The sequence below is a fragment of the Pogona vitticeps genome, chromosome 1, assembly GCF_051106095.1.
Source record: "Pogona vitticeps strain Pit_001003342236 chromosome 1, PviZW2.1, whole genome shotgun sequence".
In the NCBI taxonomy this organism is placed as follows: Eukaryota; Metazoa; Chordata; class Lepidosauria; order Squamata; family Agamidae; genus Pogona; species Pogona vitticeps.
The window spans coordinates 296,413,205-296,436,063 of NC_135783.1; the positions used below are offsets into that span (position 1 = coordinate 296,413,205).

Below are 22,859 nucleotides of genomic sequence, written 5' to 3' on the forward strand. Positions count from 1 at the left end.
GGTTTAGAGTTCCTCATTGGTTAAGTGTCGAAACTAGGTAACGGGAGCGTGTAGGCAGAGTGGCTCCCGTGAGGACCGAACTGTGGCGCCGAGGCGAGGCAGCCTCCTCTGAGGGTTCGCTGAGGGTCTCCTCGGAGCGAGTCGGGTGAACCTGCTCGAGTGGACGGGAGACTCGGCGGTGCCCCTTCGGGCGAAGCCGAAAGACGGTGTGGCCGCGGACTGTGAAGAAAAGCCAAGGAAAAGGCGGCTGCCCTCCCCCGCCCTCCTCCTCCTCCCCGAAACCCGCTGTCCTGGGGCAGCTCCTTTTTGGCCCATGACGCTTCCTCCCCGTCTGGAGCCGCGGAGGCGATTCCCCTGGTGAATTTGGACGCCCGGGTGGGCAGCTGGCCCCAGAGGCAGGCACCGGCCATGGATGACTTCTTGTCTATCAGCTTGTTGTCTCTGGCTATGCTGGTGGGCTGCTACGTGGCAGGGATCATCCCTTTAGCCGTGAACTTTTCCGAGGTAAGAAGGCTCCCGCGCACCTGCCGCCCCCGCGCCTTCCCAAAGGGGCTTAAAAGCAGGAAGGAAAGTTTATTTTGGCCCGTGTGTGTGTGTGGGGGGTAGGACCGGCGTTGTGCCTCTTACAGTTTTTAAGGGGGGGAGGAATGTTGAGGAGAGGTAATTTAATGTTGCGGAAATCCCAGAAAAGAAAAGAAGTCGAGGACAAATAAAAACGGATGCAAAATAGGCTGCATATTCTCCCTAGAGCTGTTCTATATCTTACCTTTCCTCTGCGGGGCAACGGGCCCTTCAGGAAAGATGAGGTGGCAAAAGCTGAAGATCTTTAAAAAACAATTTGTACAGGTTGTGCGCGCTTTGTGTCTTACTAGCATGTAACAGGAAGTTTTTTTATCTATTTAGTCTGCAAATTCCTTTATAAAGTACAGTTTGTTTTTGTTTTGTTTGTAACGTGGTTCAATACCTGTAAAGTTTATTGAGTGGCTGACTTTAATTCCATTGAATTAAAAGGTGCTGAAGTGCTGTGCCACATCTGAAACATGGGTATTTTATTTTATTATCTTTACATCCTAGCTTTCTACTGTGTAAAAGATGGTGCTCAAGGTGGCTTACAAACTTCTTAAAAGGGCAAAAACGTATAAGCTTTTAAACAGTTAGTTTAAAATCATATGACAAACTGCACAGTAAAACCATTAAAAGCAAATAAATGCATAGTTTAACATCAGTGCTAAAAATGGCAAGTTTTAACATCTTTTTTTTGTCATAAATGACACATACGGTAGTATGTGCTTCTTCATACCTGTTGTCTCACATGTATAGTAATGGTTACGTGCAGTCAAGTCAATTTCTATTTAAGTTGATCCTTGCCTAGGTTTCCTGTGTAGAAAGTACTCATAAGTAGTTTATCAGGCCCTTCTGGTGATGCTTTGGGACTGTGTAGTTTAGCCGTATTTGGTGGAGAGTATTTAGGTTCCTTTGGGTTTTCTTTTCTGAAACAGCAACAAGCCACAAATGCTCTTTAGAATTATTTAAGTACAACAATAATTGGGGGGGGGCTGAAATATTTTCTTAAGGTTTACTTTGAGTGGAAAAACATTTACTTTGAGTGGAAAAGTGAATTGCTATTTGTTTACTGATAAAAATATTATTGCACAGTTCTTGAACAAATAAGCTATCTGAAAAATGGTAGACTATTTAAGTAAAGGAAGTACTGAATGTCCCTGTATTAACCCTGTGGTTATATAATCCAGAAATGAGTATCACAGAGTTCACTATGCCATATTCTGTTGTAGGTATAGGATTACATGAATTCTTTCATAAGCACTGTATCTAATATGCAAATATTAAGACTGCTGTAGGACGTAACTTTTTTCTGGAGGCAACATATGGCCAGAAGTATCAGGTGCTTTCACATCCAATGGATCTGAGAAACTGAATTTCCTTGTAATAGATAGATAAATGCATATGCTTCTATCAGTTGAATTAGGAGCTTCTCTTTTATGTGTTATGCAAAAGTATTCATTGCTTGCATATTTAAAATTGGCCTAATGGTCATTATTGGGGCTGTGAATTCTTCCACTTTGAAGTTGCTGTCGTGGTACAGTGGAATTAACAACTGTGGTGATGCATGAGGTATTTCAGTATTTTTACTAAGAGATATAAAATTAGTTTACAAAAAAGGAAAAGTTTATACTTTTTTTTGTTCAAACACAAAAATAAGGATTTGTTTCAAAAGTTTAGAATGTAGTTATAACTCACTAAACTGGCAAATAAGAAGGCTCACCTTTCACATTAGCAAACATTAGTTGTTTACAGTTTAATGTCTTATTGAATACATGCCACTACTATTTTTAATTGCATATATATATCTCCTTTTAATAATTAAAATACAATTTTTTGGTGGCACACTGTCTGGGAAAAAAATTCCAGTCTGCTATTTCAGACAGATAGAGAGGCACTAAGATATTCTTAAGTAAAGTTTTACTGGCATAATGAACCTGTGAATATACAAGAGAAAAAAGTAAGATGCAACGTGGAAATCATGGTGATTTAAAGCAAACAGTTTGAATACAATTCAATACAATTTTTGTACTTTTGTCACATATTGATTAATACAATTCAATACAATTTTTGTAGTTTTGTCACATATTCTGGTCCTTCAGCAATGTGCAAACATCTTGTCAGGTCAGAAATTTTTCCAGCATTCCTACATGTATCTGTATGCTGCAAAAGCTGACAAAATACTGTATTTGCCTGGATGGTGTGGCTATTTATCCATAGCTTGCTGGGTAAAAGTGGTTTCTTTTGAATCACTGTCCTGTCTATTTAGGAAACATATTTCTATGTTAGTTGGTTGCAATAAAAACATCAATGTCTTGTGGTAACTTGATGACTAACAATTTTTATTTGGCTGCTTTTGTGGACTGGAGGCCATTATTTCAAATGTGAAGTCTGTCCATAATAGACCAATTGAGGCTGAGAAGTGGAATGAGTAAGCTACATTTCATGAACTCTTTGCTAAATAAAAGTTATTAGTCTTTAAGGTGCTACACGTGTTGCTTATATTTGTTGTTTGTTCATCAGATTATTCAGGGAAAGTGCTTTTCTAAATTTTCAAACAAACTTCTTTGTTGATAGGGAAACATTTCTGTAGGAAATTTCTAACACATGTGCACATACGACCCTGTCAAAGAAAAACCTTTTGGCAAAGGAATAGAAAACTCTCAGGATGGATGATTTTATCTGATTTAAAATTACTGATTTTAAAACATTTTTAGGTAAATTTTATTGCTAGAGTAAAAACACATCAGTTGGCAACCAACAGTGCAATGCCAAGTTAGGCTCCCAATATGTGTGTGTGAGAGAGAGCTGTGAGTTCAATTCCCCACTGTACTTCCTGTAAGTTGAGCCAGCCTATGTGGCTTCCGGCAAGCTGCACAATCCCAGGGTGCCTTCAGAAGAATGGAATGGTAAAGCACTTCTGAGTACTTTGTACCTAGAAAGCCCTGAGCAGTTGGCATAAGTCAGAATTGACCTGATGGCACACAGTATTAACCTCTGGAAGACCACAAGTCACCAAGCCTGAAATTTGAAAATTAGCCCTTTGAAGGCAAGTTAATGTGTAAGGAAATATGAGATATAAATATAAAATAAAATAGGATTGAATGTTCTAGATTCTAATACTTTGTTGATTTGCAAGTTCATGTATCAAATAGGAGGTCCCAGAAGATAAATACTGTATAGCATGATAATTATATCTGCACTCATTATTTCAGAAGTGAGATATTTTCCCAGTGAAAAACTCTCTTTAACTGTTTTTGTAGAGTGTACTATAAAGTAACCTATCTTGTCAAGTCAGATATCTCGGCTTGGAAGCTGCTACATCCTGAAAAACCTAAAATGAGTGTTATTTTATCAGATAGTTAGTAGTGCAGATTTGTCACTTGTCTTGAGTTCAGCATTTGTGAAAGTATTTTCAGAGTTGGAATGTATCTGTTCAGGTCTGAGAGGCATGGACTGTGTACACCATTCAAGCAGGTCAGGCGCGCTATATATACACACTGTATTTTTTGCTCCATAAGATGCACCTCTCCATAAGACACACTAAGAAAACAGGGGGGAAAAATCTGTTTTCTTCTCCTAAAAATTGGTGAGCCTTATGGAGAGGTCCATCTTATGGAACACACCCTAGGGTCCTTCCCAAACCTCAAAAGAGTCCCAGAAGGTGGCGATTTCGCCCCCTCCGACTCCTGGGGGGGCAGGGTGAGTCTCCAAAGGGTCTTGGAACACACCCTAGGACCCTTTGGAGACTCACCCTGCCCCCCCATGGGGGCAGAGAGGGCGAAATCGGCAGCTTCCAGGACCTTTTCTGAGTATTTCAAGCATCACAAAAGGTCCTGGAAGGTGCCGATTTCGCCCGCGCTGGCCCCGTGTGTGTGTGGGAGTGTCGCAAGGGTCTTGGAAGGCTCACTCGGACCCTTGCGACGCTCCCCCCACCCTCACACAGGGCCAGCGCGGGCGAAATTGCCAGCTTCCAGGACCTTTGTGAGGCTTGAAAGGCTCAGAAAAGGTCCTGGAAGCTGGTGATTTCTCCCGCGCTGGCCCCGTGTGTGGGGAGGAGAGCGTCACAAGGGTCCTGTAAGGCTCACTCAGACCCTTGCAACGCTCCCCCACTGGCCAGCGCGGGCGAAATCGCCAGCTTCCAGGACCTTTTGTGAGGCTTGAAAGGCTCAGAAAAGGTCCTGGAAGCTTCCGATTTCACCTGCGCTGGCCCCTTGGGAGGGTGGGGGAGTGTCACAAGGGTCCTGGAAGGCTCACTCGGACCCTTGGGAGGCTCCCCCCCACGGGGCCAGGGGGATGAAATCACCACCTTCACTCCATAAGACGCATAGACTTTCCACCCCACTTTTTTGGGGGGGGAAAGTGCGTCTTATAGAGCGAAAAATACGGTATATATTCTCTGTTTAGGTTCATATACAGTATATGAACCTATACAGAGAATTAATTCACTGGCACTCCAAGCTAGAAATTAATATCTTCTGTTCTCTCATATATATTTTCTAGGTAAAAATATATTTTAATTAATTAATTTCTAGCTTGGAGTGCCACTGAATTCTCTATATAGGTTCATATACTGTAATCTGATGTTTATCTTCTGTTTAACGTCAAAAGATGTATAGTTTTTAAAGTCGTGAGCAACGTACCCTCTAATTTTCAGTCCTCCTGGGCAGGACTCCACCTCTGTCATGCACAACTTCTCCTTTGCGTGCATATACAACTCCGTCCCCCACCCCCCGCAGGGTTCCATTGTGACCAGAACCAAATGGGCTGCGTGGAGGCAGAAAACTGTATGGAGGGAGGAGGAATCACTCATGCAGCTGTGCACTTTAGAGGGATTGTTGATTTTGAGGTATGAGTTTTTCAGCACAGCACTAACTAGAGTTAGCTTGAGTGTCACTGCCGTTGTCTGAAAGGTCCTCTGCCAGTGCCACCTTCTCACTGCTTCCCTTCAAGAATTTCTCTGACCCATCACCATTGGAAGCAGATTCATTTGGTGTCTTAGTATTGACCATTCCTCTTTGGGTGACACTACTAGGATACCAAACCCCTGACAAATCTGACTTCTTGTTGGTATTGCTCTCAGCTTCCCTGACACACTGATACCACCTCATTTAAGATGTGCATCCTAGACTGGCTGGTGTCAAAATAAGCCTTTGCTCCCCTCCCTTGGTTCCAAATCTTTGCTCAGATTGCTGGTCAAAAATTATTACTTCCAATATTGTTGATTTAATCTTTGTATTATTTCAGTAAACAAAGTTTATCAAAATATTAGTGTTTGTGACAGGATGTTGGTTCTGTGAAATACTAACTATTCTGAATTTTGCTTGTAGGAAAGGTTAAAACTGGTCACAGTTCTCGGTGCTGGGCTCCTTTGTGGAACTGCCTTGGCTGTCATTGTGCCTGAAGGGGTACATGCACTTTATGAAGATGTTTTGGAGGGTAAGCAAACAAAAATATTTTTCTGGTGTGTTGTTCACACTTGAAGTACAGGCTACTATGAAACAGATTCTTAATGTTTGTTTGTACAGTAGTTACTTCAAGTTATGTTTTACTCTAGATTGCAAGCAATTTTGAATTCTGGTTCTTGACAGAACACTCTGAATTTTGTATCCACAGTATAGTAAAAAATCCACAGTGGTTCAAAGACTGCCTCCAAGATCAAAAGAAGCAAATGGCTTTCAATAGCAATCTGTGATATGCCATGGGATTCAAAGATAATGGACAAATCCTTTTGCTCATTGTAGTAAAATGTACTAGAGCAGGTCCATTGAATCAATGGTGATGTGAGCATGCTAGGTAGCCAGCATGCTCACAGCAAGCTGTTCGGCCCCTTTAAGGTGGCTGAGAGACTCAGCCTGGGGAAAAGACTAAAACTAGAGATAGGGGTGTTCGTCTACGAATATCCCTGCACAAGTGGAAATAACGAGGGTCTGGTCCCATGGGGCCAGACTGTCCACTGAGACTTTCTATTGCGCTGGATTAGCTACTCTGTTACCTGGAAGGAGTGGGTAATCGATTGCAGACAGTAGTGCAAGAGGAAGCCTCTGTGGAGCCAGTGGCAGCGGTGAAATCACCTTGTTATTTCCACATGTGGGGGGGATATTCGAATACGAATACCCCCATCTCTAAGACACAGGGAAAGAGAGAGAGAAGACAACTGGGAAAGATGCAGCAGCCTAATAAGAAACACCTGCCAGAGGCCAGATAAAAGTGAGTAGAGACAGGGGTTTAGGAGGTTGCTGGTTGACAGAAGAGGAGGAGAAACAAGAAGGGACCTGGATTGATGCCCTGGAGGAGCTGATGTTCCTCCATCTAAAGGATCACTGCTGACTCATCATGGAGCCTCCCCCGAGTCATCAGTCTGGACAAGGCAAGGACCAGGGGGAAGGGCTGGGCAGCCAGCATTTATAGCAAGGACAAGACAAACTGTCTCTGAGCCGGGCAAAGTCTCTTGTTGATGGACCTGAACTATGGGGATTCTCAGTGAAGTTAACTGAGGATCCCTCTGAGGGAGAGGGTGCCCAAGGATTCGTGTAGCTGTAGTACTACTGTAAATAAAGCACCCATATGGTTAAACCCCGGAGTTGAGCCCAGTTTGTGCCAAGGGAACACAGCTGTCACCAGCTACATTGTGTTGGAGCCTGGCTAGGCCCCTAGGATTTAGTGAGTAAGCTCTTCTGTAAATTCTATTCATTCAAATGTCCCTGCTCTAGTGTGAATTACTACTCTAGGCAACAGAATTTTGGCCAATGTATTTTAAAAATCTGTACAATTCTTTTTTGGACTTTTATTCCATCTGTCTTCCAAACATTGTCCTCCTAGCAGAACTGTGAAGTATATTCTTCTGAGGGGAAGCCTGTGACTGGCTGAGGTCTTCTACTTGTTATCTCAGCTATGTGAGGATTTGAACTTGAATTCACTGTTTTAAGTCTGTCAGTCTTTATACTGATTGCACTGGTGTAAGCTTCCTGTGTAGGTCTGAGCAGCATGATAAATCCAGACTGATGCATGTAATAAATTCTGTGAAGTGACTTCATATAAGTCACAGTCTTATGAGATTGTATTGTGTAAGTGCCAGAATTAATATAGGAGAAAAATTGGCATCCTTTAGGATTTCCTGCCATTGGGTTTGTGCTTGAAAATATTTTGGAAGCAGCTGAAATGATTTTGTAATTATGCTTCTGGAAAGAGTCATTTAGAAATGGTTCTGAAGAGGCTGAACTGTTTCTTAACTGACAAGGCAGCCGTATATTCCTAACTCCTCATCCTGTTTTCTGGCCATCATCATCATCATCATCATCATCATCATCATCATCATCATCATCATCATCATCATCATCATCATCATCAATAAATTAATAAGAATAATAAGAATAATAAGAATAATAAGAATAAGAATACACTTGTGAGAGTGACTAACAAGTATTTAGGCAAAAAGTTTCAGCTTCTTCAGTTGGTTAACAGCAATTGAAGAAGGTGGAAATTGAAACTTGCGTAGTTATTTCTTTTTGTTAGTCGTTCTTATAATTTTGTGTGTGTATATATACAGTGTACGCATAGGGGTGTGTGTGTATAAGAGTGAATAACATCTTAATGATTTTTAAAAATTTTTGATTTTTTAAATTTAAATCATGATTTAAATCAGTTTTACTTAAGTCAAATCCACCCTGATGTGTTAGTGATTAACTGCATCCCTCAGACAGAGCCAGAAAAACTTTGATTGAAATGCTGTTTAGTTTGCATCTGGAATAACATGTTGATTATGGAATCCACATTTCTGTGATACCAAATTTGACTTGGTACAATAGGCAAGCTGCACAATCCCAGGATTGTTTATAGAAAGCAGTTTTTAGTATCTTTTGGGTAAAAGTGAGTTATGAAGTTACATTGGAATAGCATTCTTTGGTTTGTATTACAATGATAGGATTAACAAAGGGAGATAGCTGCAGTTACTTAGATTTTTTTTGTTTGCCATGTTACTATATAGCCTAATTGAGAATCATTTATGAATTTTTCTCTCTCTTAAATTGGTATTGTATTCTAATAAACTTTCAGCATTGAATTTGCATGGGGAGTTTTAAATTTTTATCTGGAAACAGAACATAACTGAGTTGAACAGGTTGCTTTTTGGGGTTTTGGTAGTTACTGAAAACTTCAATGTGGATAGGATCTAAGACAGAATGTAATACCTGGAGAAAGTTTCTGCCTCAGAATTTGTGTAGCCCTCATGAATAGAAAAGTGGCAGAAAAAACTCCAGAATCCTAGTTATCTGAACACTTTAAAAATGGTCACATGTTCCATAGTAGAACTGTTGCTATGGCTTGCCAGCTGAGAGATAGTCCTGTCTGAACTGTAATGATCTGATGATAATAGGAAGTTAGTAGGAGAGTCTCTGTATGCTTCTTTAAAGACACTGTTGATAAACCATTAGCTTACTTCAAGATGCTTATCATGATATCAAAAATTCAGAGTTACTACTGTGCCTGCAGCATGCCCTTATGTCTCCTTACATTTACTGAAAGCTAGTAAGGTTTTTCTTTCACACAAAATATGCAATGTTAAATACAGTAAGTCTTTACATAGTTTAAAATAAGAGAGATTTACTTGTAATAATTAATTTCACAATTAAAAAGCATTTCTAACCTATACAATTTTAAATAAATCTTATTCTTAAAGATTATAAAAGTAGAATACTAGCAATAGAATTGTGTGTTCAGTAGTTATAAGATTCAGGCATTTATGTGGCAGCTAATAAAAAAATAATTTTGCATTTTTATTTTTAAAAAAGACTAGTTTTATTTAGTTCACTGTTACATTTTAAATTAGGGTGATGTACCTCTTTCATAAAATGTAAACAAATGCCCTCCAAAGCAGCAAATTGCCTAACAGTGTTGAGGATTGAAGTATGTTAGCAGCGTTGTACTTGATGTTTCTGTGATTTTAACTTCAGATTACTCTTGATTCATTTCCTTCAGCAAAGCACCACCCAGCCAGTGAGACACAAAAGATGGTAGAATCAGAGAAAGCAGCAGCAGAAGTACCGGAGGTCCAGGACCACAACCATAACCATGACCACTCAAAGTTACATGCCTACATTGGTGTTTCCCTTGTCCTTGGCTTTGTCTTTATGCTTTTGGTAGATCAGATTGGCAGTTCTCATGTCCATCCTGCAGATGGTAAGTCAAAGCTCCCTTTTATAGACAGTCAGATTATAAATAACAATGAGAGTCTTGAAATATGCAGGTAGTTGAATGAACATTTGAGTGTTCGCTGTTTTTGAATGGTCAGACTTAACTTTTTGTTTGACTGTGATAGCCATGCAGAAAATATGGGTGAGCATAGTGCACACTGAGGTTGAACTGTGTGGCATTTCTTTGCAACAAGATGTGGGGATTTTGAAGCAGAATAAAAATGGGTTTCTTCTGAGTGTGGTCATAGTGTTTGATAGCAAAATGTTTTCTCAAATACCTATATAGGAGAAGTGAAATAAATTAGAGGGAGAATTTTTAGCAAGATCATGTCTTCAGAGATTTTGGAATTTAATGGTGACCTAGCTGAGGACTGGAAGATGTGATTTTTTCAGTTCCACGCACAGATGTTAACATTTTAAATTTATATCAAGTTTTTTTTGTTTCCTGTAATAAAACATCTATATTTGATCAAATTGTAGAAAGTTTGCAAGCATTTTCTCCCAGAATAAATGTAATGTTCTGTCAAAAATACTGTTATGCAAGTTATGCCTACAAAAGGTAATGATGTCACTGGTAGGGGGAGATTTTTTTGTAAATTAGTCTTCCTCCTCCTGTCCTGCAGCTTGTCCAACTGAGTTGCACTTCAGTAGACTAAACTTTGTGGTATTTCTTTGAAACCGAAGTGGGTTTCATTGCATGGGAGCTACTGGATGGAAGAAGGTAATCTTTAGTTACAGAAAATCTCCCCTTGCTGTTGATGTCATCACCCTTATGCAACAGAATTTCAGCGGAATTATTGACATTGGACAAAATAATAACTATATGAAAACCAACATTTCCTATGTATAGGATAGATCCAGTCTGATTCACAGAAGTGCATGCCACAATCCTATTGCAGAATACTGTGTATACCTGTTTTCATATTTCATTAGTTGTCTGTCAAATATCTGGTCATGTATCTAGTCATTCTACTGATTACCCAATCAGAGGATGACTGGATGTGTAATAGAGAACACAGTGCCTCCAGCTGTTTGTCTGATTGCTTTTATGCAATTCCATAATGCAGTAGGATCCTGGCCATAGTGATTAGTGAAAATCCTGCTAGTACTATTGGCTGAGGTGTATCAGGTTGTGAAACAGAGGAAGGAATAATAGAAGAACTGAAATGAAGTGTCTTTCAAAATGTGCCAATGAAATGGACTAGTTTATTTTCCCCAGTTCTGAAATCAAGACTCTGAAATGGTGAACATGAGTTAACTCTTGAAATATTTCTTTTTTTAGGGTTTTCTACATACTTGCTTATAACATATTTGGCTAAGATTTCTTAATTATTTCAGACCCAGAAGCAGCAAGGACGGGCAATTCCAAAATTACTACCACACTGGGACTAGTTGTCCATGCTGCAGGTGAGTTGCTGTATTTGGCGGATTTTTGTACCATGGCTGCCAGGCCTCCAAGCTTACTGAGCATTGCCTGTGATGGACTACAAAAAACAGTGTGAGGGTGGGAGGTTCCAGCTGATACATATAATGTCCCCAGATACAAGGACTTCCCAAGTTTTCTTTGGAAGATGTACTCACAGCTACCATGTCCAGTCCCTATACAGGGAGGCCAGAAACATTATTGATAATGAAAACTTTCAATTAGTGTAATAGTTATATGGAGAAGCAGGCAACATTTTGCCCAATAGATGCAAAAGTGCAACTCCTTTAGCCCTAATCAATCCAGATGGTGTCTGGGAATGAAAGGGAGCTTTTATTGTGACAGTAACCTTGAATTCCCCAGCTGTCTACCTAAAAAAGAATAAAATGACATCATATTGACTTTAACCTACAGAGAAATTTAAGGTTGGAAACCAGAAAGAAATCTGGTGTGCTTTAGAACATACAGTAGTTTCATGACCCAGAGAATTAAACAGACTTGTGCATGTTGCCACTCAGAAGACTTCTTGTCTGTTCGTAATTCAAACCTGAAATTATTAATGTTTTATTGAAATTAAATATGTCTTCAGGGAAGGGAAAGACATTTAAGGTATAACAAAGTGATGTGTGAAGGGTGCGGGGACATTACAGATGCTTTCTTTATGCAAATTGGCTCCAATAAGCCTTTGATCACTGGATAGTTTCACTCTTACGTGGCTTGTTATTTACCTCCTTGTTAAGCTGATGGTGTTGCCTTGGGTGCAGCTGCTTCCACATCTCAGACCAGTGTCCAGCTAATAGTGTTTGTTGCAATTATGTTACATAAGGTAAGTTTGAGTGAAACCTTCATGCTTGTCTGACATACCTGCTTGATTGACTGTTTGGAATTCTAGATATGAATTAGCGAGATAAATTATTATTGAAAAATAGTATCACTTTGACATCCAGGCATTTTCCTGAAAAAAATTGTTTTTCTTAAATCCATACAAGATAAAGCATTCATTTTAGTAGTAATTATTAGTAGTAGTAAATGTCTCTGGTTAGCACAAAAATGTTTTCTGGTAGCCAACCTGCCACAGATTCTGCTTTGGGCAACTCTCCTCAGAAATGGTTACCACAGAGCCAGAGTCCCTATCTTAGCCCCCACTCTGAGTTTCAGAGCCCCCCTACTAGACTTTCTCCCCGTGAGACAAGACCTAGGAAGTTACCCACTCGTCCACTCAGACTCCCTGACTAAAGATCCTCTCTGGGCACCTTTCCAGACCAAGGCCTTACTGGACCACACTCGTATCCCACACGCTGGACGCCAATTATATGTAGCGGGCCACTCTGAAGCCTCTGCCAACTCAGGCCTCCAGGAGTGCTCGCTACTCCTCTTCAACTGCTGCCACCAAAGATTATTCAATATTCAAAAAGACAAGTGTTTCTTCCAAACAAAACTTGTTTATTGGTATAATAAAATAAAATAAGTAAATCACAGGTAGATAATCAAGTTGTAAATCACGGTTTCTCATTCACTAAATCAAACAGACTTTTCCCTCACTGACTATTTTGGCTCACAGGCCTTCAAACGTGCTAATCACTAACTCTCAATCTCTTTCCAATCTATCAAATTCTCTCCATCTCTCACCTCACACACCCCTACATATATTCCAGCTCCTCCCCCTTCTGCACCACCCTCCGTCCCCTCATTGGCTGATGTTCCACTGCCCAGCTGTGACGGACAGGTGAGAGCAGGGCTATATGTTACAATTATTATTCAAAAATAGTATCACTTTGACATCCAGGCATTTTCCTGAAAAAAAAATGTTTTTCTTAAATCCATACAAGATAAAGCATTCATTTTAGTAGTAATTATTGGTTAGCACAAAAATGGCAAATCAGACTCCCAGTTTATCTAAACTACTGAACTACCCATATGCCACATTCTATTCAGACTTGCATTCAGTCTCATTTGTAAATTGGCATATGTGTCTTGTGTGGAGTTATGGCTGTTGTTAGAGAGTGCTTATCCATTTTCAGACCCTGTCTTCTAATTTTTGGTGGTCTTCATAATGACAGAAGTAGCAAATGGAAATGTTTTATTTTTTTTCTGAAGCATTCTAGCTTTTATGCGTGCAGCAGATGTATTGGATTTTTTTAGAGGAGGCCGAAATAAATGTGCATTTTGATTGTAAAGGCAGCTGTTCCATCCCAGTCTGCAGAGGGAGATGTCACTTTTTATGTCACTAAATCAACTGCTAGTTATATATAATAGGGTTCCCTGATGTATGCATAAGTACATGAATGTTTCCATACACCCACACCAAGGAGAACCATGTATGCATGGAGGGAGAGGTGAAAGAACATTATTAAGCAGTTAAACTGATTCGGGATTGATTATGAGAATTGCAAATGGACAAGAAGTATGCAAAAGTCATTATGGCTTAAAATTTTTTCCTCACATCAGATTTTTACAGTTTCAGCTTCAATTCTCACTTAATTACAAATACATCCCTCTCTTATTTCTTCAATAATAATAATATTCTAAAAGGATTATTAAACTGTTCAGTTGGGATACCCAGTTTATCAACAAAAAAGGTAGGTGAATTGATAAGAGTTTCATAATATGGTTGGATCCCTACCTTCCTTAAATAAAAAGAAAAAAGTATCACCTTCAGCCATCTAGCAATGTTACAGTAAGCTCAAAAATGTGATTAAAATAAATTCTGAAGAATGCCTAAGAAAGAGGAAGGAAAAAAGTAACATAAGAAATGCCTTCCCTTCCTTCATACCTACTACCTTCCCTCATTCCTACTAGAGAACTTGAAGAGAAGTAACAGGAGACAAAATACAGTGGTGCCCGGCATAGCGACGATAATCTGTTCCGGATAAATTGACGCTATCAGGAAACGTCACTATACGTGGCAAAAAACCCCACAGGAACGCATTGAAACCCCTTCAATGCATTCCTATGGGGGATAAACTCATCGCTAAGTGGAAATCCTCCATAGGGCCACCATTTTCGCCACTTCGGTAAGTGAGGAATCGGCGCGAAAACTCTGCGTATGGCCATTTTGTTGACACGGCGGCCATTTTGGAACCACCGGTCAGCTGTTCTAAAACATCGCAATGCGAAGATCGGTAAGCGAAATGCTTACCGATCATCGCAATGCGATGTTTTCCCTATTTAAACATCGCAATGCGATCGCAAAATCCGCATCGCTATGCGGATTTGTCATTAAACAGGGCACTCATTATGCGAGGCACCACTGTATATCTATAATGACTGTTCCAAAATTCCAGAATGGGGAGGGTTCTGAACTGTGAATAAAATAAACTGAAGCAAAATGTATTCACAACACATTTTTGGTAGAAATATTATTACATTTTTCTTATTATTTCCCTGGAAGTAGAAGACCACTTTGTAGAATAATTTCCAAAATTTCTTCACCATTGTTGTTGGTGGTGGTGACTACCTTCCCGCCACCACCACCCTCCAGAATAACATAGATTAGAGGGCATTATAAAGTAGCAAAGCAGTGTCCATACTACCAGAACATTTCCTTTTGCTGCTACTTGCAGCAGTGATTAAACCAAAAATCCTTATGGGGGAAAGAACAAAATTGTCCTACAACCCCACTACAAATGATGAACTCTTTCTTAAGAAACTGTTGGAAAATATCTCCTTCCTTTGGAGAAATTCAGAAAAACTAAGTAGAAATTTTAGAGAAATTAAACAGGATCAGGTCTCTTTAGCAATTAGACAGGAAGCTACCAGGGAACACCAAGGGTAGCTGCCTGAATGAGTTGTTACGTTAATTTTGTTAGGGTGGGAATAGGTAAGAAACTGCCGACAATAAGACTTCTGAATAATTCAGTGGTTTATGCGAAGTATAAAGCCAATGGGTTTAGATGTGGAGACAGAGGTTGGGAGTTTGATTGTTCACTGTGCCTCCTTGACAATCAAATTGATTTGAATATCCATAGAGTCCCTTCCAGCTCTGCAGTTCTGAGATGATGATGAAACTGGAGAGCTAGTGCCAATCAGAGTTGACAGTACTGGACTTCATGGCCCAATGGTCTGACTCACTGTAAGGTGCCTTCCTACTGACCTGATATGAGTGAGCAGAAATACTGGACTAGATGGAAATTGAGGCTGATTTAGCATAGTATTTCTGATTGACCTATCCATATGTGATAACTAGGATTTGTTGCATTTTCAGTTTCGATTTTCATGTTTTTCAGAGTACATAAATAAATATGATTTAAAAACCAAGCATGGACGCTCAGTATAATACTGTATTGCTGTATTCTTGAAGGCTTTCACAGCCAGGATCCAATGGTTGTTATAGGTTTTCGGGCTGTCTGGCCGTGTTCTTGAGGTTTTTCTTCTTAATGTTTCGCCAGTCTCTGTGGTCAGCATCTTCAGAGGACAGAGGTTAGAACTCTGTGTTCTGGTGCAGTTTGTGGGATAGTTGAGTATTTATAGCTGTGCGATCAATTTTTTTTATCTTTTTCAGGAGATTGGGTGATTATGGTTATCAGCATGGGGTTTTTTTTGTTGTTGTTGTCGGTGTATTGTTATATATTAGAACCACAAAATGTGGCATCCACACCAGAATCAAAGAAAATGAGAGACACTGCAGACTGAAATCAGAAAAATCAGCAGTGGCTGAACATACAGTGGACCCTTTACTTACGGAATTAATCCATATTGGAACGGTGGCTGCAGGACGAAAAGTCTGTAGGTCGAGTCTCCATTGACCTACAATGCATTGAAAACGGATTAATCCCGTAACTGGCCGTTTTTGTTCCATTTTTGTTCCATTTTGGTTTTTTTCTGGTCTGTAGGTTGATTCTTTGGCTGCAAGTCGAACCTAAATTTTGCGGCCAGAGAAGTCTAACTCGAAAAGTCTGTAAGTCGAGCCGTCTGTAAGTCGAGGGTCTACTGTACCCTGAAACAAGCTGGACATGAAATTCTATTTCAAACCACAAAAGTACTGGACAACAACAGTAATCATTATGTTAGATTGCATAGGGAAGCCATTGAAATCCACAAACACCAGCAGAGCTTCAACAAAAAAGAAGAAAGTCTAAAACTCAACAAAACCTGGCTCCCAGCACTGAAAAACACAGCCTGCAAAATATGAACAAACTGTACCCACCCATAAGGATCAGTGAACACTGCACACAAAAGACCAGCTGACGACACCCATCAGTCACAGTGACAGATCATCTCTTCCCCCTTATCACAACAATACACAACAAAAAAAACCACGCTAATCACCATAATCACCCAATCTCCTGAAGAGAGTTGATCCCACAACTATAAATACTCAGCTATCCCACAAACCGCACCAGAGCACAGACAGAATTCTGACTCCTGTCCTCTGAAGATGCCAAGCACAGAGACTGGTGAAACCTTAGAAAGAAAAACCTCAAGAACATGGCCAAACAGCCCCGAAAACCTTCAACACCATAATATTGCTGCCTTACCAGGAAATGTATTTTCATTTTAGAAGCTGGAATAGTCATTTCTGCTAATGTTTTAAAGGAAAGAGGGATTATTGAGAGAGTGATGGGAAACATTCAGAACTTATTTCTGAGAAATTAGGATGTTGAAGTATAAATAAACTTTAAATCAGGCCAACCTATCTCTGCTCTCCCCCAGACAATTATATTTTTACATTATTTCCCCTGCTACTTTCTCTCCCCCACATCAGATAACTAGTAGTTGCCTGAGAACAAGTCTTTAGCCAGATGCTTTTGATGACATTAAAAAAAAATCTACCTTCGCAGTCAGATCACTCCTTCATGCATAGAAACTCCTCTGATTTGCAAGGGGAAGTAGGACAGGATTCCATAGAAGTAGAGCAATGTGAGGTGGTTATGCCTAGTCCTGTTCTTGACCTGATATGAAGAATCTCATCATAGGTTATTTTCTTAATTTAAATATGGATGTCTTACTAATGCTTCGGGCTGAATTTAATCATTTTATTGTACTGAATTTTAATTATTGTAAGCCGCCCAGAGACCTCTGGGTAGAGTGGGCGGCATATAAATTAAATAAATAAATAAATAAATAAATTTCTTACTGGAGATACCTAATGATCATTTTTAATGGTACTTTGCATACTTCCCATTATGAAAGGGGAATTCTACAAGAACAGAAGTTTTCCATCTTTTCAAACCAATGAGAGTGAGAACTGCTGATAGCTCAGTGGCTTAGGTATCTGGCTGTAGAGCTAAAGGTTGGGAGTTCAGTTCCTGACTGTGCCTCCTTGACAGGAGTGGAGGGCCTTCCAGCTCTGCAGTTCTAAGATTAAGATTAAAATTAAAATTAATAATAGTAGTAGTAGTAATAATAGTAGTAGTAGTAGTAGTAACAACAACAACAACAATAATAACAATAATAAATAAATAAATAAATAAAAATTATGTTGAACTGACTATTTTACATACTATTTAACCACCGCTTTGTGGTTATGATTATAGTTGTCATAGTTGGATTTATACCTGGTACTAAGCCAATGCTATACTGTGTATATATTGTGGGAACATCATAAATGCAGAGAAAAATGAAACATGCCATGGTTACGAGCTAGTAACATTTGGGCTGGCTAAACATTCCCTTTCACTGAACAAACAGTGATTGCAACCTCTTTTATAATTCTGCACCCTAAATCTTAAGTTTTTTTTTTATCTTGTAGGCACCAGCTGCCTTTGGTCTTGTCTCATTTCTCATGCATGCTGGTCTTGAACGGAATCGAATCAGGAAGCACTTGCTAGTTTTTGCACTAGCAGCACCTCTCTTGTCAATGGTGACTTACTTGGGGTTAAGCAAGGTAAATCTCTTTTCAGGCTGAATTGCCCAGAACATGCTAGGAGCATGACAACCTGTGTTGTTTGTTTTCACCATCTATTTTTGTCTAAATACATGTACAGTGGTGCCACGTTTAACGACGAATCCACATAGCGATGGAGATTTTGCGATCGCATTGTGATGTTCCCTATGGGGAAAAATCGCTTTGCGATGATCGCGGGGAAGCGATCATCGCAAACGCCCCATTTTCGCCCAGCTGATCGGCGGGGCTTCGGGATGATCACGGGGAAGCGCTTCCCCCCGAACATCCCGAAGCCCCACCGATCAGCTGGGCGAAAATGCGGGCTTCAGGTTGATGGGGGAGAAGTGCTTCCCCCCCATCATCCCAAAGCCCTGCCGATCAGCTTGGCGAAAATGCGGGCTTCGGGATAATGGGGGGAAGCGCTTTTTTAATGCGTTTCTATGGGCTTTTAAAAATCACTTAGCGACTAAATCCCTTAACAACGTTTTTCCTGGAACGGATTAACGTCGCTAAGCGAGGCACCACTGTATTGAGGGAGTACATCTTGGTGCAAATGAAATATAGCTGAATTCTTCAGTGTTATATTTTTAGTGGATTTTGCCTTAGTAGGCCATTGTGCTGCAATTTAAAAGCATGAGTCATCTACAGACTGCAGTGCTTGCTAAAAACACAATAGTTCCTTGCATTAATATTATTAAAATATAAACCGATTAGGAATATAATGTGAATAGTCTAGGTACTGCCTTTGTGTGTGTGTGTGTGCGCGTGAGAGAGAGAGAGAGAGAGAGAGAGAGGTTAAAATATTTGAGGAGCAGTATAGGAAGTGGTCTGTCAAAGTAATTTATTCCTCAGTGGGAGAAGTCATTTCAGAGAGCAAATTTTTTAGAATTGGCTTTGCATCTTTCAGTTGGCTAAGTAATTGAAGTATAATTTTAATATCTGTATTTAATCTCATTTGTTTTTTGTTTTGTTTTGTTTTATAGAGCAGTAAGCAAGCACTTTCAGATGTCAATGCCACTGGAGTTGCCATGCTCTTCTCTGCTGGCACTTTTCTCTATGTTGCTACAGTTCATGTTCTCCCTGAAGTGGGTGGAATGGGACATAGCCATAAACCAGAATCAGCGGGAGGCAAAGGACTCAGCCGGCTGGAGGTAGCAGCGTTGGTTCTGGGCTGCTTGATTCCACTGATTTTGTCCATTGGACACCAACATTAGGAGCCCAAAGTCCAGTGGTGGCTTTCTCCATCTGGTGTGAACAGCAGTCTCATGTCAGTTGGTCTTTTATCATTTTCTCCCTACCCTGTTAAGCAGCCCATCTATTTCAAAGAGTTGATGAGGAGCATATTAAAAAAGGAGGAATTCTCTGAAAGGTTTTCGTATAACAAACGGTATCCTGATAGCCGGATATACATTCTGCAAAACTTCCCTTTTCTGAAGACACTTTAATTATGACTGCCCTATTCTCAGGGAAGATGGAACTTAAATATGATTTGGGAAGAACTTTGTGGCCCATTGTGAAATCATAGTTCAAGTATTCTCGATGTTGGCATTCACAGCTGACCTCTTTATATTAAATGATGCCTTTGAACATGTGGGACTACTATTCACCTTCTCAAGATGCTTCATGTGGTGACAGTGAAGAGAGAGAATCTATCTGATGAAGAAATGCTTATGGAATAAAGTCCGACATAAAATTTATACTAATGTAAGAGCTTAATAAGATTCTTGCTTTGAATTTCTAGGAAGCATATTTTGTACTCTTTGAGTGTTACAATCTGTACAATAGACTGGGGAAGCCATGTTCGGCTGAAAGTTAAGATTCGTTTGATTTAAGGAGTAACTGCTTGGACACTGTACCAAATTATATACAAAGGATTATTCTTTTAAAACAAAAAACATAGGGACTGGTGAGCAAAAATGAAAGATATCCAAAGCATCAACCTGTGCAAAAGCAGGAACTTAATATTTAATGTTGCCATAAGCAAGAAGCGTTCTAAATAGTTGTAATCCTGTTTGAATTGAGCCTCTCTGAAATCATCCAGTAAACACTGGGTATAAGTGGACCTCTGAAATGCAGTGCCAGTGGCAGATGGCTTTACATGTAATAAATGCTGCATATTGACCTAGAATAATTGTTGCATTGTGAAATAAACGGGCAGCAACCTGACACATGCAAAGGCATGCAGAGTTTCTCGGAACCCAACTTTTTGTCCTCAGCTTTCAATCTTTGCTCCTGTTGCCAATTTAATCTATTAATAGTTGCTGTAGCTGTTTTTGCAAACCAGATAGAGTAAGTGAATTGGTTTCTCTAGCACTGGCTATTTTGTGTGACAGATCTTTTCCCTCTTTTTCAGTCTCTGCAACACAGCACAGCACAGCAATGGAGCTCTTGTTCACATTCCTTATTTGCTTGATGGAGAAAAATGTCATTCTCAGTGAGTGTTTTGTTAATTGGTAATTCCTGCTTGCTGATTTTTACAGCAGCAGTAATCAAGAACAAGACTTCACTGGGGATCTTGTGTTATGTATGGGAGGATTACTGTCAGAAATAAAAAAAAAATAGGTACACATGTATGTTTTCCTGAAGGTTAATTATAAATTTAATCTATAATCAGTTTTATTTGTAAAACTAGCAAGCAAGTTGTCCACTGATGCATTCCACCAAGTGTAGCCTATGAACTATATAAGGGGTCCCATCAACAGCTTAGATAAACTGTGTGTGGGTTTTTAAATTCCTGTTTGAGATTTTAAGAACATAGGTTATAAAAGACCTGGCAGGCCACATCAGTCAGCGTGTCCAATGTGTTACATGTTATGTAGGCTTCCTTTATTGTTTCTCTAAAATAGTGCCGCCTTTGAAAGGTATAAATCACTTCTTGATCAACTAAAATCATCTCCATGTTGCAAAATAAAAACTTATCGTTTCAGAAAGAAAACTTAGCTGTAATGCCACATGTATGAGCAAAAATAGCTTTTATGCATTATCATACCTGCACACTTGATAAATAAAGATGAGCTCTTGATAAATAATTATGCTCAAGGTGACATCTTACCCACAGCAGTGGATAAGGGGACAAGAATAGTGTTCCTGAGCTGGCAAAGAGGGAAATACAGGCAGCATGGGAATTTGGGGGTATATTAAAAAGTTGATCAGAAATTTTGCTTCTGTAGAAGCACTTGGTATGGGAGTGGAAGTTAAACTGTACTTGCAGTTTTGTTTTCCTAGGATTTTTAATTATTTCAGAGTGTATCTAAAACTGCCCATTAGAAAATTTGACCAAATGTTGCTTGTACTGACTGGATCACTTCTGGCTTCTTCGCTCACAGGTCTTGAGTACAGTTGCATTTTAGGAAGACTGTTCTGAACTTCCGCCCATGATTTCTAAAAGACAATGTCTAGAGTCAATATATTGCATGCACGTACACATAAAGCATGAGTGATGCAAGTCATGAGGCAGTATGCTGAAGGCTTGTGAGGCTCAAATATTGATTTATTACTATGTGTTAGCAAGGATGTGTTGAGTGTTTCATCTATGTTGAATTGCTAGCCAGTACTACAAAAAAGGATGGGAAGGAAAAGGGATTTTCTAAACATGAAGGGCATGCTCTAGTAGAGTACCAGATGTTTAATTTCTGTTATTGCCATGAGAATTCTTGCTTTGTAAAATCCTCTACCTTGAAGTAAATTAATATTTCTATGCCCCAGCCAAAGAATCATCATTTAAAATTGGGTCTTTTTGTCGTTTAGCTCCAATCCCATTAGGTCTTATTAGTCAAATATAAACTCTAACCTTCACTGTCGAATTCTGGGAGCCGTAGGCTACCAAGCGAGAGATCCATTATTTGTAACTTCTCGTAAGCTCCTGTACTTCCAGTGTTCACATGAGTTGAAAGTGGCAATCACCCTACTATCAATGTTTATTGTGCAACATTATGTTTGGGCATATAATTGATTTTCCAAGGAGACTTGTTAATAAAAATTAAGGGATAACTTCTAAATGAGTTAAAGAAATGCCTCTATGGGTGGCAGGGGACACATATCAAAGTAACATAGATTCTCCAAATATGGAGTAACACTTGGAATTTCTGAAACGGTATTTTGAAATGACAGAAAATTAATTTAGTTTATTAGAAAGGGCCCAACAGTCTGTTTTTTCAGGTACACTCAATGATAGCTAGTTTGCATTCTTCATAGCTAGCTATCTGTATTGGAATGGGAAAACTTGAACTTGTGTATTGTGCTGCTGTGTTATGTTTTGTATGAGGAATCACAGGAGACTTGGGAAAACAATTTTAACGGTGACGTGCAGAAGTGGAATATCCATTTCAAAAGGAAATAAGTTTCAGTTATGTCTCTGAGCAGCTGTGGCTTTGTGGACATAATGTGCCCTGGTCACAGCTATATACACGATTCTGTGTACTAAAGTGTAATTTTAATGTATTTTCCAAATCATTTGTACACACATAATCATTCCATGGATGGCTGCCTTATTTTTGATTTTTTTTCCACTTTAATTGTGAAGTTTAAATATGTTTTTATTGTAATAAAAAGTTTGTTAGCTGAATTGCTGGAATAAATTGGCCTCATTTTTCATGAATGGTTATGCTGAAATGGAGTTAGCAGTTTTATACTCCAGAGGCCAAGCAAGGTTTTTTTTTTAGATCCTTTTTCAATTTATGTAATAGCTTTAGGAGAGTCCTATGAAAAGCTCAAAACACTGTGTTTTGCACTGTCCAACATCTGAATGTACCATCATAAGGGTTGATTATTCCTTCCTACATGAGATTTTGCATTTTATTTACTAAATTTCCAAATGGTACTCAAGGCAGCTAAGAGTTCAAATGAAATTTCTAATTAA

At 39.4% G+C, this 22,859-nt stretch overlaps 1 protein-coding gene across 1 annotated transcript; it reads left to right on the forward strand.

Annotated features, from left to right (window-relative positions):
* Window positions 1–225: 225 nt before the first annotated feature.
* SLC39A9 (solute carrier family 39 member 9) lies at window positions 226–22,565 on the forward strand. Its single transcript, XM_020788484.3, has 7 exons — window positions 226–504; window positions 5,892–6,000; window positions 9,538–9,738; window positions 11,091–11,159; window positions 11,916–12,001; window positions 17,867–18,001; window positions 18,985–22,565. The coding sequence occupies exons 1-7, from the start codon at window positions 409–411 to the stop codon at window positions 19,213–19,215; spliced, it is 927 nt and encodes a 308-aa protein (XP_020644143.2). The 5' UTR covers window positions 226–408; the 3' UTR covers window positions 19,216–22,565.
* The last annotated feature ends 294 nt before the right edge of the window (window positions 22,566–22,859 follow it).

Excerpts from the sequence above, each read along its gene's own strand:
- SLC39A9 (XM_020788484.3), top strand. The coding sequence starts at position 409 with ATGGATGACTTCTTGTCTATCAGCTTGTTGTCTCTGGCTATGCTGGTG. Across the intron at positions 11,160-11,915 it reads ACTAGTTGTCCATGCTGCAG|CTGATGGTGTTGCCTTGGGT; the intron begins GTGAGTTGCTGT and ends CTCCTTGTTAAG. Across the intron at positions 18,002-18,984 it reads CTTACTTGGGGTTAAGCAAG|AGCAGTAAGCAAGCACTTTC; the intron begins GTAAATCTCTTT and ends TTTGTTTTATAG.